General features: G+C 39.2%; 1 protein-coding gene across 2 annotated transcripts in view; it reads right to left on the reverse strand.

Annotated features, from left to right (window-relative positions):
• The window catches only part of mlst8 (MTOR associated protein, LST8 homolog (S. cerevisiae)), a 22345-nt gene that overhangs the window by 4246 nt on the left and 2432 nt on the right, over positions 1 to 15667 (reverse strand). Inside the window, exons 1-5 of one of the 2 annotated variants that reach the window (XM_028813819.2) lie at positions 7676 to 7929; positions 3594 to 3747; positions 1182 to 1233; positions 503 to 665; positions 129 to 204 (exon numbers count right to left, since the gene is read on the reverse strand). In XM_028813819.2, coding sequence (XP_028669652.1) covers positions 129 to 204; positions 503 to 665; positions 1182 to 1233; positions 3594 to 3722 — 420 coding nt within the window. In that variant the 5' untranslated portion in view covers positions 3723 to 3747; positions 7676 to 7929. Of the gene's footprint in view, positions 1 to 128; positions 205 to 502; positions 666 to 1181; positions 1234 to 3593; positions 3748 to 7675; positions 7930 to 15667 lie in introns of those variants that run through there. The other variant, XM_051933335.1, reaches the window with a different exon arrangement.

Here is a 15667-nt window from a genome sequence, read left to right on the forward strand (position 1 = left end):
AGGGCTCTGCCTGTTTATTACCCACTTTACTTCACATACTAAAATACTACATACACTATAACTAATAACAGGGTAAGACTACAAGAATGGATGACAGGCTTCAGCTCAGGTCCTGTAGGGTGCACTACCTGGTTTGGATGCAAGCAGACGCAGTTGATGGGTGCGTTGACCTGAAAAATCCTTTGACACTGCAAGTTGCGTGACCTTACGGAACAAAAGCACATTCAAATCAGGTGGCATGCAACTTGTTTAATGCACACAACTCCTCTATCACTTCAAACTGACTTTACATAGAGCTGCAGTATTCAGAAGCAGCCTATCACCTTTACACTACACAGCACTTAACTGAGACAGTGCAGACATATTACAGTATAAATGTAATGAAAGTTAAATACAATACAGTATATAGTTTGTGAACCCGATTGGACACAGTGATCTGCAAATCAATTTGGAATGTAAGCATCTCTGCTTATAAACGGAAAAAAAAAAAAACACGCAATACCTAAGGTCCCAAATCCGTGCCATGCAGTCTTCCCCACCTGTGTACATCCACCGGCCATCTTCATGAAAACCAACTGAAGAGATATTTTTGCTGACACCATCATAATTAATGACAGGATTAGGATTATTAGAGTTGAGATCATACATTCTAATGTGTTGATACCCTGTAAAACAAAAAGCTTCCAGATGTCATCAATTCATGAAATGCTACAAGAAGTCTTCTTTTTTTTTATGGTATTTGGTGCACTTTTGGTAGGGGAATTTTACTCTTTATTGTTAAAAATGCACTAATTAAAAATGTTGTTCTTTTCTAGTTTCTATCAACTTTGCTTCCTTTCCTTGCCCCTTTCTACTTCCCCAACGGAAAGGTGGCTTTTCAGCCATGCAGAGATGCACACAAAAGGCTAAAGTCTGAAGGTCAACATGAAATGGTGGTAATGTTTATCTTGCATGAAATAGCCTCAGTGGTCCCTGCTGTTTTTAAAGAAAGACTGCATTTTGTCTAAAACTATAGACAGTATAAAAAGCTGGGGCAAAATTGGACATTATGCAATATTTAATCTTAATATCCAGTGCCAAGGCAAACCAAGTCTGCTGAAGTTGCCATGTGCACCCAGAAACAACTCTTTAACTGCACTAATAGTTTCCCAGAATGTTAGCAGAAATGAGAAGGCTCTTACCTGCAGCTGCAATCATGCTGCGGTCCGGCATGATTTCTAAAGAATTGACCTGCTGAAGGCTTGGCTCAGGAAAACAAAAAGCAAGGTTTTAACTAGTCAGTTATCCTTCTAGATTAGGGTCCCAAAGTGCCAAAAGATGATGCATTTTCATTCTAGCTTATTCTGCAATTAGAAACCTATACTTAAAAGTCTTTTAATTAGACACAAACATTCAGTGTCCATCCATACACCTTGAGATAGGTACTAATATTGGTAGTACATCTCAACCTAAATTAGTACTAAAGAAAGGATAAATTATCCTTTATCTTAACCGCATCTCAATTTACGAATGTAAATAACAAGATAACCAAAGGGGAGCAGTTCTGATTACACCATTTTCACCAATGTATGTAGATTATAATCGTTTGAATACAGTGTTTAGGAAGAAAGAGGAAAAGATATAGACCAGTGGCACTAATTCACTTTGGTCTGCTAAACATTTTGTTGAATGACATGTTGCAATTAAAAATTTCCTGTACATGTGGCAATAAACTTAATCTTCATTTTGGCATAAAATTATTAAATTATTTAAGAGAAAAAGCCAACAAATATAGTCGTTTGAAAATGTAAGGACACTCCATGGAAATTGTTGAATTTTTCAATATACTATACAGACAAACATTAGATCTTCTTACAAACTATGCCTACAGATAAAGATGAACAAATCACATATAAAATTGACAAGTTGTATTCATAATGTAAATTAACAAAAATGCAGATTTGTCAAGTGGAAAAAGGTAAGTAAATCCCTACATTTACCACCATTTCAAATCCATAAAATTAGAATTGGGTTAAGTACCAATGATTATAACCACCTCAGGAAGTATGCAGGTGGAACCAGTCTTATTTAAAATCGCAGATATCTAGGGTTAGGTTTTCCTTTTGCTATTGATGTGTGTGGCGCCATCATGCCAAGATCAAAGAAGCCCTTAGAAAAAAAGGTGTGAATGCCTATGACTCTGGCAAGAGATTTAAAAAGATTGACAAATTATTTGAAATCAATCATTCCACTGAACTTGTCCAGGACTAGATAGATAGATAGATAGATAGATAGATAGATAGATAGATAGATAGATAGACAGACAGACAGACAGACAGACAGACAGACAGACAGACAGACAGACAGACAGACAGACTGACTGACTGACTGACTGACTGACTGACTGACTGACTGACTGACTGACTGACTCCCTCCCTCCCTCCCTCCCTCCCAAGGGGAAATTCACATCAACTTAATTCAATCAACTTAATTCAAAGAGATTGCACAGATGACAGCTGCATGAGACATGTGCCAAGAAATAGCTTTTGCAGTCCAAAAAGATCATCAACAGATTGCCATGGCACATACATGCAAAGACCAGGCCTTCTGGAACAATGTGCACTGGACAGGTGCATCAAAGACAGCTGTCTGGCCATAGTAATAGTACAAATGTTTGGTGCAAACCGAAGACAGTATTTCAGGACAAGAATCTCATACCTAAGTGTGAAGCATGGTGGAGAAAATGTAATGGTTTGGGGTTGCTTTGTTGCCTCAGGGACTAGGCAGGTTGCAATCATCAATCACCTATGAATTCTGCATCATATCAAATTATACTTGAAGAGAATTTGAAACTGTCCATCCGCAAAAGTGAACCGGAAATGGACCTTTCAACACAAAAATTATTCGAAACACAAGAGCAAATCCACCAAGCAAAAAGAAGACATGGAGGGTTACGGATTGGCCTAGTCAAAGCACTGATTTGAATACCATTGGAATGTTGTGGGGGATTTGAAACGGGTAGAATGTGTAAATTAAAAAAAAAAACAAAAAACACACACCTCTTGTAACTGAAGGAGGTTTGCATGGAGGACTGGTCAAATATTTCACTGAGTCAATGTCAGAGACTGGTAAGCAGGTTTACAAAATGCCTACAAGAAGTAATTTCTGATAAAGGAGGTAATACCAGCATCTGAGGCCGAGGGTGTACTTACGAGTAGACCACTACATCTATTGATATTTTTGTTGAATGAATGACTGACAAGGCACAATTTCCTTGTGTTTTATTCGCGCATATCACCTCCATCTGTAGGCACTGTTTGCATAAAGATCTTACTGTTAGAACAATTTCTGTGGGGTGTACAACACTGTAAATGACAAAGAGTAGATGACATAACTGATGGCAACTACACTGCCAAAATCTTCTCTTTAAATTTTTTCAGTGTAGGAATAATCATTAATTTCTTTCTTTATTTTTTCTTTTGCAATAAATAAAGTGGAAGAAATGGCACAAACTCTTACTCTTCACCACCCTGTCATCCTAAGCACAGACCTGCTTATGGGCACCCTTCCGGAGCCGTTCAGGACCGAGATTTGTGCATTTAGGCAAAGGATACAGAGTCCTGGTGTTGGACAGTCCGAGTGCAGATGCCACTGTGTGCCTGCCAAAAGCGCACCGTATGGTCATACCCCGCTGTTGCCAAGATAACTGGGTCACTACCCACCGTGCCCTGACTGGTGTTCATCTTTGAGTCCTTTTGAGGGTTTGTGCTGCAGAAAAAAAAAAAAAAAAATCAACTGAATAACTTAACTCTTTCAAACCTGCTTAATTCAATTGTTGGTTGCAGGAGGCTGGAGCCTATCCTGACAGCACTTGGCACAAGACGGGAAACCGGCCCAGACCAATTCAAAGCAGCCAATTAACACTAAGGCATATGTTTTCTTATGGATATATATTATAGAAACACTGAAATATTTGAAGGAAAACCCACGTATTCACAGAGAAACTATGCCAGCTCCATACAATGATAAAATTCAGACAGACAGATAGACACATAGACAGATAGACACATAGATAGATAGATATGTCCCCAGGGAGAAATTTGGCTTTTTAGAGAAGCTCTTTAAATAAATATGTAAATAGATAGAAAAATAAATACAGTCATGAACTGGTTAACGACGTCCCAAATAACAACATCCTGCTTTAACAATGAGGCTTCCATATAGAAAACAATCAAAGAAATCGAACAGCTTCAAAATACCATCATATTACAGTATATTGTTATTAATGTATCATTATTACCGTATTTCAATAATTATTTTTTAATTTATGTGAGGTATGTATTATGCTAATGTTAGGTTAGGTCAGGTGTACACTTGACACGTCCTCACAGAAAAAATTACGCAAAGGCATGTCATGCTGCTAGGTTTTGTGTGTGGAGTGAAGGGATGCAGACATGGCACCTTGTATCCAAAATCAGTTCGGCGAAAATTACACCAGACACAGAGGCACACCCCTGCCCACTTAATACAGGTATACGTCAACACACTTAATGGTGAAATAGGCTAACACCACCATATGCTGTCATTAAGCGTGACATTACTGTGTGTGTGTGTGTGTGTATATATATATATATATATATATATATATATATATATATATATATATATATATATATATATATGGAAGAGAAGGTCTGTGATACGGTTTGCATATTTGCAGCTGGAGATCCACGAAGGGAGAAAAAATGAATCACGTATCATAAAGTAGTTTTTATTCATCTGTGAATGAGATGAAAACGGCATCAACAGAGACTTGGACATAAATCCAGCATATGCTAACTTAAGAAGAACATGTACCTAATAAATAAACTATACAACCCCCCCCCCCCCCCCCGATCATACGGACTTAGTCACCTCCACCCCCCTCCCCACTTAATGTACTGCTATATATTGCCTTTGATTCTTGTAAGTCTAAGCATTATCCTCTGATGAAGACCCCTGATAGGAGTTGAAAGCTCAGGAATAAAAACTACTTTACGATACGTGATTCATTTTTTCTCCCTTCGTGGATCTCCAGCTGCAAATTGTGTATATATATATATATATATATATATACAAACACATACACACTATTGTCATTTTGGTGAGTATTCAGACTAAAAAGGAAAAACTTAAAAACAAAGAAAACTTCTAAGTTGACAGTCCCAGCAAGTCATTATGCAGGTGTATTGCTGTTGGTATGAAGGAGCCCCAGTCGTGTTTGACACACTTCTGCTGAATAATTTGTTGGCTGAAAGTCTTCAGTGTTGGTGTGTCAGAGAAAGGATGCACAGCATTGTTCATAATCGTACTCACTTTTGTTTTAATTTTCTCCTTTGCTACTTCATCCAGTGGGTCAAGAGTGCATCCCATAACTGAAATTGCCCTTTTAATTAGGTTGTTGATTCAGTAGGCCCATTTTGAAGTGATGTTACCAGCTCAGCACACCACAGTATAGAAAACTGTACTGGTCATCACTGAGTTGTAGAAGATGGGAATGATGTCATGTCCCACATTAAAGGAACTCAGTCACCTAAGAAAAAAGAGCCTGCGCTGCTCCTTCTTATATACTGCAGTTCCTCTGTGTTCCAAGACCAGTCCAACCTGTAACTGATGTGGACTTGGACCCCCAAGTACCACGTCCATATCCACTCCCTGAATAGTTACCAGATAGAGGCTGTTTGTTGCTGCAAAAGTCAACCAGTTCCTACGTTTTGCTATTGTTGAGTTGCAGACAATTCTTTCTGCACCAAGAAACAAAAGTTCTCATCCCCTTTATCAATACTCAACATAAGTGCAGAATCATCAGAGAAATTCTGCAACTGACATGACCTGGTGTTATACAGTATTTATAGTTTGAGGTGCATAAGGCGAAGAGAAAAGGAGACAGGGCTGTTCCTTGTGGTGCTCACATACGTATCAGAAACACAGTCCTTAAATCTCACAAACCGCAGTCTGTCCAACAGATAGTCCATTATTCAGGACACCATGAGCTCATCCGCCTGCATATCTCTGAGCCTACCCCTTAAAAGGGACAGCAGGAGGATAAAGAGGGCACTGGAGAAATCAAATATCATAATCCTCACAGTGCTGCCAGCTTTGTCCAGGCAAAAGTAAGCCTTGCGGAGCAGACAGATAATTGTATCCTCCAGTGTAATCTTTAACCAACAGACAAACTGCAATGGGTCCAAGTGGTCTACCACACATAATGAAATGCAATGATAATCAAATTATAGTTTCTGGTTGGGTGACCATATAATTTCTTTTACATGGACAACCTCTTTTTGGGAGCTAAAAGTGCATCCTGTTGATATTTCCAAATAGACTAAAATATCTGGAATTTGGCAATGCTTTCATATTAACATTTTCCATCTATAGTTGACGTGTGTGTATTTGCATTGCTTCAACCCTTCTCACAAGGCACACCTGCACAATTATCCGATTTTACGCAGCATGTACTCATTGGTCAGACTAACTATAGAGGAACTCCATGCATCATTTAGTGATCCCGCTTAATCAAATTTTACAGTTCAAGTAGGGCAACTTAGGAGAAGTTCTTAACTTGCAAGCAACATAACTGTGTGTACTGTCTAACAGACATCTCTAGGAAGAGCAGAGGAATTTGCATAAATGTAAGTTTGGTTCAGTTGACAGCTATGAGGATACGGCAGAACTGCGTTATGATTAAACACCAAATTATAAGTACAAATGATGTGCAGACCAAAGTGTAGGCATACAGACATGTTAAAAATAAATTCCTTTGTTTCTGACCTGGGTGTAAAGCTAGCACATACAGTATGTGACTTGACAAATAAGGGTGCTGGAGACTTAAAAGTGCAGATTCACTTTACAAAACACGCTACTGCTGTTAAGTGAGAGAGCTCCACGGCTATTTTGTGAGACCTGGTAAAAAGAAAGGATGCTGTAATTGCAGCTGATGGTGGTTTTGAATTTCATAATGTGCAACGCCAGGCGGATAAAATGGGTTTATGTATGAGGTATAATGTTGATTAGTTTCACTAGGTTTCAGAGTGTTTCATTAAACTTGAACTTTTTTGTTATCAATCAGGACGTATGATCTCTGCGTTCATTTTGTATTCAGATATTAAAAAATTTATTGCATTAAAAATAAAATTGAGCTTTATGTTTATTTTCTGGGTTTGGCATTATGAAAGAGAAACAGCGAGTATGAAAGCCTTTTAAAGATTTAATAATAAGTTGAATTTGATAGATGTTTTGTTTCGAAAAAAGTCAAAGATGAATAACTAAGGAGACAAGTGTCTAACGCCGATCACACGTCCCCCAATTTCTCTTTTTTGAAAATAATAATATGGTCACCTTGGTTTGGGCATAAAGGTCAGTGTCGCGTAAAGCTGAAGGCAACCTAACCAAACATTTAACCTTTCGCATCCGAATGTTGTTATTCTGTCTATTTTTCAACAGTTATCTCCACAATTCAAGCTCAATACGTGATTTAGACCGCATCGTGAACATCCCGGCAAATTATATTAGAAACAGTCCCTATTTGCACTGTAACTCCCAACACAAGTCTAACCTCAACTACCATTCTGCATTTCTCCCCACATCATTGGTGTCATCAGGTGAGGCACATTTATTTTGCTTACCTTTACCTCCCCCAAACAAAAATGAAACTTACTTCGTATGCTACTGCTGCTTCGCCCTAGTTTAGCGCACACTGGTGCACCGGCGCAACACTCCCCGGCGCGATGTGTACTTGCAACTTTTGTTCCGCTCGCCGAATTTCACCTTTACTCAACCAGGAGTCAAAAATGATTTCTTCTGTATTATCATTTATTCTAAAGGGGCCATCCATAAACAAGGTCACGCAATTTTGACACAAAATTGCCCCCCTTGTCACATTTCCTTAACAAATCTCGTATACCTAGTCCAGGAATTACGTCACAAATTTACGATCGCCCCCCCCAAAGCTGCAAGCAGGCGAACTTCCCAGGGCCACTCCAGAAATACCAGTCTGTGCTTTATTAAAGCAGATTATCATTACCAATGTGTGCAATTTACACATTAACCACGCATGCAGCCAGGTGGTTTACTGTTGCATAATCAAATAACTGAGGTTCTGAACCGTATTATTCTAGTTGGCTACTTATTTATTCGGTGGCGAGAATACCATCGTTTCGAGTCCACTAGGTCCAGATCACGTTCATCTTGTCATGCCACACTTTCTCCATTTTGTGTACGTCTGATAACATCAACTCACATTGCCATTGGGCAGCCGCCTTCCGTATGATTTTGGGTGAAACTGCCTGATGTTTGTGTGTTGCTACGTAGCTTTGCACCATCACCAACATGGCAAAATGTTAATGGCGAGTCTTACATATAGCCTACTGATTATTGACTGAACTGGCAGACAGTACGGTTCACATGGAACAGAACAAAATGTTGTAGCTGAACGATGAAGAATGTTGTTCACCTTCAAATTGTGCGTGATTCCAAGGGTTACACATTCAGGCACCTTTATTACACTGGTGGCACACTGACTGATGACTAATCTCAGAGTAGTCGGTTGAACCACTGGGCACCTTAGGTTACCTGCTCTGCATTTGGAAAGATTAATCGTGCAAAAATGAAATGCAATCCAACCTGCCATTGGCAGTTTCAATCACAGACAGACGGACGGACAGACAGACAGATAGCATATCACAATTAAAAACAATTAAATGATTAAGTGCTTTTAACTAGGGCACAAATTTTTCATATAATTTTAAAAGTGTATTTGCATTTTATTTGATGTCCATAGACCGCATGTCGTAACTAAAAGCAAGGCATTATTATTATTACTAGTCATTTAGCCCGTTACAATAACGGTCGCTAGAACAGTAGTGCATAAACATTAGTAGGAACAGTCTATATTAAATGGCAAGGGACTTTGACCTCATTCTTTTTGTTGGTCGTATTTTTCTTTCTTTCAGCCTTTCTTTTGTTGATGTTTACTTGCTGAGCTGACCGTTCTTCGTGGGCTGCTGCCGTGTATTGTGTGTCTTTAATTTTCTGTGACAGTAATACTGTCTTGTACGGCTCTATTCAATAAGGGCGCGCACAAAAAGGCGAGCTTCAAAAGGGCGACTTCAATTGAGCGCGGCGAATAAAGGCGTTCGTAGATAATTTAGTTCAAATGGCTCTGGAATATGTGAAGAGCAACAGAGGTGCAGATCTTTATTTACCTGCGCCTTTATTCGCTGCGCCCAATTGAGGTCGCCCTTTTGAGACTCGCCTTTTTGTACGCGCCCTTATTGAAGGAACAGGTGGCGTTGTGGTAATGCTGCTACTTTGCAGTAAGGAGACTGTGGAAGATTGTGGGTTCGTTTCCCGGTTCCTCCCTGTGTGCATAACGCTTTGAGTACTGAGAAAAGCGCTATATAAATGTAATGAATTATTATTACAGTCTTGTACGTCCGCTGGCTTGTACGTCCGTAATATACCTTTAATTTTCTCTGGCGGTAATACAGGCGTGCGCGTCAGTAATATGCCTTTAATCTCCTCTGACAGTAATACTGGCTTGTATGTGGCTGTAATATGCGTCACTGTATTGTGTACCTTTAATTTCCTCTCGCAGTAATACTGGTTTGTATTTCTGTAAAACGCCTGTAACTTTCTGACAGTAATATCGTGCATCGCACCGTACCCCGCGCATGCGCAATTCACCAGAAGACACCCACACACGGACACCTGGATGCACATAGGGATTTCATATATATAGATTGCATTTTGCTTAGTGGCTACTCCAAGTGTTGTGCCATTTGATTCAAGACCATGTGTTAATCATGCCAGAACTGAATGTAATCAAATGACCAATCTGCTTGAAAAGGCGGGGCAAGGCGCCTCAACAGCTGGGGTAAAAGGCGCTCAAATCCTGAGCGTGTTCACCCAGCACTGGGCAGTTCATAAAGGATGGGATTCGCCATCTCTGTACAATGGCTGACCCTGCAGTCTGATCCCCAAAGGTCATGCAGTGAGACAGTTTCCCCTCAGAGATTAACAAAGTATATCAAAACAAATTTTAAAAAAATTTCCCTGAACAGGTGGAAGCAGGAGATGTAAATGTTGATTTCATTCTCGTTCCGAGTTGACTGGTTGCTGGAGAGGGCAGGTGTACTAGAAACAAAAAGAGAAGAATTTACAACTAGCATGGAAACATCATTAGAACGCATTTAAGAGCTAATGTCCCAAAGCCTTGCAGCATACAATCATGTAAATCATCAACCAGGGTGTCCATACAACGATATTCCCTTAAATATGATTTGTAAATACCTGCAGATGGGGATGACTACCAGCTATTGATATTCTTCTAACAGAACAGTATGATATAAGGCACATTATTTACACTACTTAACTAAGACTAAATCTTTTCAGCGTAGAAAATACTTCTCATGGTTTCAGTTAATCACTCCACATTGACAAGTGGAATGTCCTTTACCGCAACTGTTGACACCTCTTGCCCCACCACTTGACGCTGACTTATTAATTGATTCCATTCAGTTTTGGTATGACTAACGCGTGGTCTTGAGCAATATGTTTGCTTTGCCTTTAGTCATGGCACACATTCTATGGAAATTAAATAAAATGCAATACACTTTTGTATTGCACTTTAAACTGACACAAAAATTGTGTGCCACAGGGAAAAGCTCTCAATTATTTGGTTGCTATACTTTTAATTTTGACCTGATAAAACTGTGCCAAAGTAACATACACCACGTGCCCATGCATTGCAATATATTTAACAAGTAGGATTGCATGTAATTGTCAGTCAGTCATTTTCCAACCCGCTATAACCTAACACAGGGTCACGGGGGTCTGCTGGAGCCAATCCCAGCTAGCACAGGGCGCAAAGCAGGAACAAATCCCAGGCAGGGTGCCAACCCACCACCGGACACACACAAACACACCCACACACCAAGCACACACTAGGGACAATTTAGGATCGCCAATGCACCTAACCGGCATGTCTTTGGACTGTGGGAGGAAACCGGAGCACGCAGACACGGGGAGAACATGCAAACTCCACGCAGGGAGGACCCGGGAAACAAACCCGGGTCTCCTAACTGTGAGGTAGCAGTGCACCACCATGCTGCCCGCATGTAATTGTGGCACAAATAATCTTCCAAATTATAGCAGAGTTGGTGTCTTTGCCATAAACCTGAGACTTGAAAGTATAGGCAGCTGTGTCTGTAATCCATATCAGTTACCTTACAACTTTGAGACATCACAATATGTTAACACCCCCTCTCATATCCCTTTGTCATATAGCATCACAAAAGCTGTAACTCCTGTCACACACATGCACTTGGGAGGCAGTCAAAGGGTTCAAATCAGGGTTCTGACAAGCTGGGCCAGGGGTTAGCGTTGAGTATTAATGTCTACTTTGATCCTTCTTTTGTTAGTCCCGTCCCTGTCCTTGTGCCTTTTGTGTTGCTAGTAAAGACACTTTCTTTTCTAATTTTTGCTTTCCCAGCATTTATTACTGATTTGGAAAAGACTTGACAGCACCTCCCATCTTCCACAACAGCTAGACATCCAGGCTCTTCACCTTTGTCATTTTTCCCCTGGAGGGGGAATTCTTTTGTTAAGGTTATATAGACAACATGGGCCTAGAGGTGCATAAATGTTAAGCCCTGATACATGTGCTGTGGTGTAGCATATTACATCCATACCATCCTTGTTCCTTCTGGTGTTTCTTTGAATAATGCTGTTAAGGCATTGTGGTCGCTGAAAGTCGGGAACGACAAGGAAACGGACAACCAATATATAAAATAAAAAGCAATTTCTTTATTCTTGGTGAATTAAAGAGACTGTTCCCCCCACCCCAGCTCAGAGCCACTGATTTGGGTTCAGGCAGACTGCTCTAAAAGAAAAAATTTCTCTCTTTTATCCCCTAGCTTGTTCATTAGCCAAAGAGAGAACAGAAAAAAACATAACAGTTCATTTTGAGGTCATACACAGATTACGGGCTACATCTTAATTTATGACATACAGGAGTATACCATAACAAAGAACCACCAGGCGCTCGCATTTTCTAAGGAATGTGCCCTTCTCAGTAGACACACAAACCCAATTTAAGCAGTTTCTTATACCCCATTACATTAGTTATAAACAGATTACATTCTTATAACTTTAATATCTTCATTAGATTATATTTGTTTGATTAGATTAATAATCCTTATTTATTAATTCATAAATGACATTTTTGTCTTATATTTTTAGAAATAAAAATCATATAGCTCTCCGCAGCATGATTAGTATAAAATACAGTCCTTGAGTTAAATACTTATAATCATCTGCGGTGGGCTGGCGCCCTGCCCGGGGTCCATCTCCTGCCTTGCGCCCTGCATTGGCTGGAATCGGCTCCAGCAGACCCCCATGACCCTGTAGTTAGGATATAGTAGGTTGGATAATGGATGGATACTTATAATCATTACAGTTAATAAAGTTTTCTCTTCCTCAGCATACAAAGTGATTTCAAATCCAAGGCTTTCTGAGACTTATACAAACATTTTGGCCAAAAATAGTTTAAGTCCAGAAGAAGAGACCCAGTGATTCATCTCTTAATGGCTGAATCTTGGCCACGGTACATTTTAGATAAGATATACTATAATGATCAGTAAACTATTTTAATTAAATTACAGTGTGCTTGGCGCATATTGAACTAGAATGTATTCAATGAATGGATGAATTGTATTCCTTTTCTGCAGTTTTAATTAAAAGATTCATTTCTCTGAGAAAAGCAAAAGAAAATTAATAAACAGCCTTGTGTTCGATCAGCCTGTCCCACTGTGTATACAGGTTTTAAAATGGGTGTTGGCAGACCAAGTAGTGGGATAAGCAGTTTTATTCTGAGAGTTTTGTTTACCCACGGGTGAGGCAGGGTGGTTACTGTAACTCCACACCCAGCCTCTTTGGAGGTCTTGGTCAAGTCAAACATGGCATTTTGAAGTATCTACAGGCTGAAGCCATTTTACAAAAAAAATAAATAAATAAGTAAGTTAAGCTAATTACAATGGTTACCTAAATCAGTGCTTCTCACACTCAGTCCAGGGGACCCACTGAGGCTGCAGGTTTTTGTAGCTGGACTCCTTGTCTATTTAAGTAAACTAGTGTTGTTTCCTAGTTTCTCTTATTTATGGTCAATGCAGAAACGACAAAACTAAGCTTGATAATTTTTTATTAAAATGTATTAAAGAGTTATACTTTATTTTTTTTTTTTTTTAACTTTTTAACAATATTTTCATTCTGCCTTTCCAGGGGTTCTGCTTATTTAATCCTTTAGTTACTAATCCGGGTGTCTGCTCTGCTTGTTGTTAATTGTCATCATAAGGATACAATGAAGGGAGCAAACTACATAGAAAAAGGGCAAAATAACAGGGAAACAACAAAACAGTCAAGCATTTAAAGCTATAGCAAAAAGCAAAATATTTCTAAATATCTTATCTCTCTATTATATAAAAAAAATCATGGGATGAGACAAGACTTTTTAGCCTGGGACGAGACGTGACTTTTTCAGAGAGATACTTTCACGTCCCGCGAGTTGAGACTTTGTGCCAAGAGATTTAACAACGCCCGGGGCCAGAAATAAAAGACAAAGAGTAGATGACAAAGTAGAACATCATAAAGAATTCAAAAACGTTGGCGTGATACACATGCAGAGCAGGTTAGAGATAACGGAAGTACTAAAATTTGAAAGTCTCAAAAAAATGATAGTAAAGATCGCATTAGCGCTAACAAATGAAAATTATTACTCGGTGAAATAATGGAACAGTGAAAAGAGATCAAATATATTGTTCGGGTTTAAACTTTAAGTCGGAGACTTGTAGATCGTCTAATTCGTGTTGCCATCAGGGAAAAGTAGTGTTTCTTCCCAATGTAGAGGCGTATCCACAAGAATTAAAAGATTTGCTGTTTGGTGAAAGTGAAATCCACATATGCGAGTGGCAGAGACGCGAAGTGGCTGGCACGTAGCCTAGGCTGGGGGGTTTCTCTTGCCAATGGCGCATAGCACAGGCCGGGGGGTTGGTGAAGCCCCCTAGTAAATGTAAAAATCATATTACTGTGTTGTTCTGAATGCAGAATATGAGGAGAGAAAAAAAAGACCACCTCATTAAAAGAGATCAATAATTATGGTCACTGATTGTGAATCTGGTTGGAACAAAAACCTGCGGCTACAGTAGGTTCTATTTTGGATGTCTGACTTGAAAATATTTTACAACAGAGATTATTCATAAAATTTGAAAGGAATAAGTCATGTAAAAGAAGATTGAATAAATTCTTACCGGTGATCGGAGTGTTTTTTTTTCTACATTTTTTTCCTTGTGTTTTATAGGAAAACCTTATGCGATGAGAAAAAATGGATATTATTTTTTAATTCATTGCCCCAAAAAACATAAGGAACAGTTGAAATATTGAAGACAATTTTCAAGTCATTGAATTCTGCAAGCCTGTGTTATGGTCACTGATTGTGAATCTGGTTGGAACAAAAGCCTGGGACTACAAGTGGGTCTCCAGTACCGAGTTTGAGAACCACTAAAGGAATTTTTAGCCAGACTTTGGTGTTTCTAGACCCTATGATACAAAGGACTGGCCTGAGAATATAAGATAGCAAAGCACTTTGATACCAGTTTATAGATTATAAAATAAACAAAAGGAGACAGAAAAAGGTTTGGGGTAGCCACACTATATACTTCTTGGAAGTTGAAAAAAAAAAACGCAAAAAAAAACAATAAGAGGTCTTAACAGACTTAAATCCAAAACAGAACTGAAATATGAAAGATGGCTGATATATAGTTGACTGACAGGAAGAGGTGGGATTGGAAGCGGAAATGATGTCATAAGGAGGCAGGTTCCGAGGGACTGGAGGTGGAAGTGACATTTTTTATCAGGACGGTTGTTTTGATGGTCTGCAGAAGGAAAGAGGAGAAAGAGTTGCATTATGGTGCCAACCCCCTGTCCAGCGGAGAAACACAGATTTATTTATTCAAGCCCATAAACTGTCTCCCATGCACACGTGTGTCACAAGATGGATGCTGATGTCAGCTGTCTGCCCTTGAAGGGTAGAAGAAAACAATCTGGCAGCTCATCATTTGTATTGAACTGGTAGAAAAAAAAAAAAACTAGAGGAGAGGGACAGAAATTGTTTAAAAAAAACTTTTTTTCAGAGAGTGTTGATCCCCAACAGGAGCTAACTGGTAACACAATGCAGTCTGGCCAATTTAATACCATGTGAACTACTGACGCAAACTGATAAAACATTTTTCAGTTGCGTCTGTTAGCAAAAGTAATCTTTTGTGGGCTTTACTTTTCAATAAATGCACGGCTTTTATAAATATGACATTATTCCTTTGCAACAGTGAGTGTGTCTGCAATTAGCAGTAGTTGTAGTAGTATTGTTGTGTAGCTCCATTTTATTGAATAGAAAACAAAAAAAACAGCTTACCTGATATACTCCCTGGCCACATTCATACCACTTGTTCAGTAACGCTCTCAGTGCCTGAATGCTTGGGGAACAAACCCTGTGAAAAACTGCACTATAATTAGCAGCAGGGAGACATTACTATTGCAAAACTACTGTAAAATAGCCCTGCATTCGCTCCCTTCTCTATGGCAAGCCCTTTAAACATTT

This window comes from Erpetoichthys calabaricus, chromosome 11 (genome assembly GCF_900747795.2).
Source record: "Erpetoichthys calabaricus chromosome 11, fErpCal1.3, whole genome shotgun sequence".
Taxonomy (NCBI): domain Eukaryota; kingdom Metazoa; phylum Chordata; class Cladistia; order Polypteriformes; family Polypteridae; genus Erpetoichthys; species Erpetoichthys calabaricus.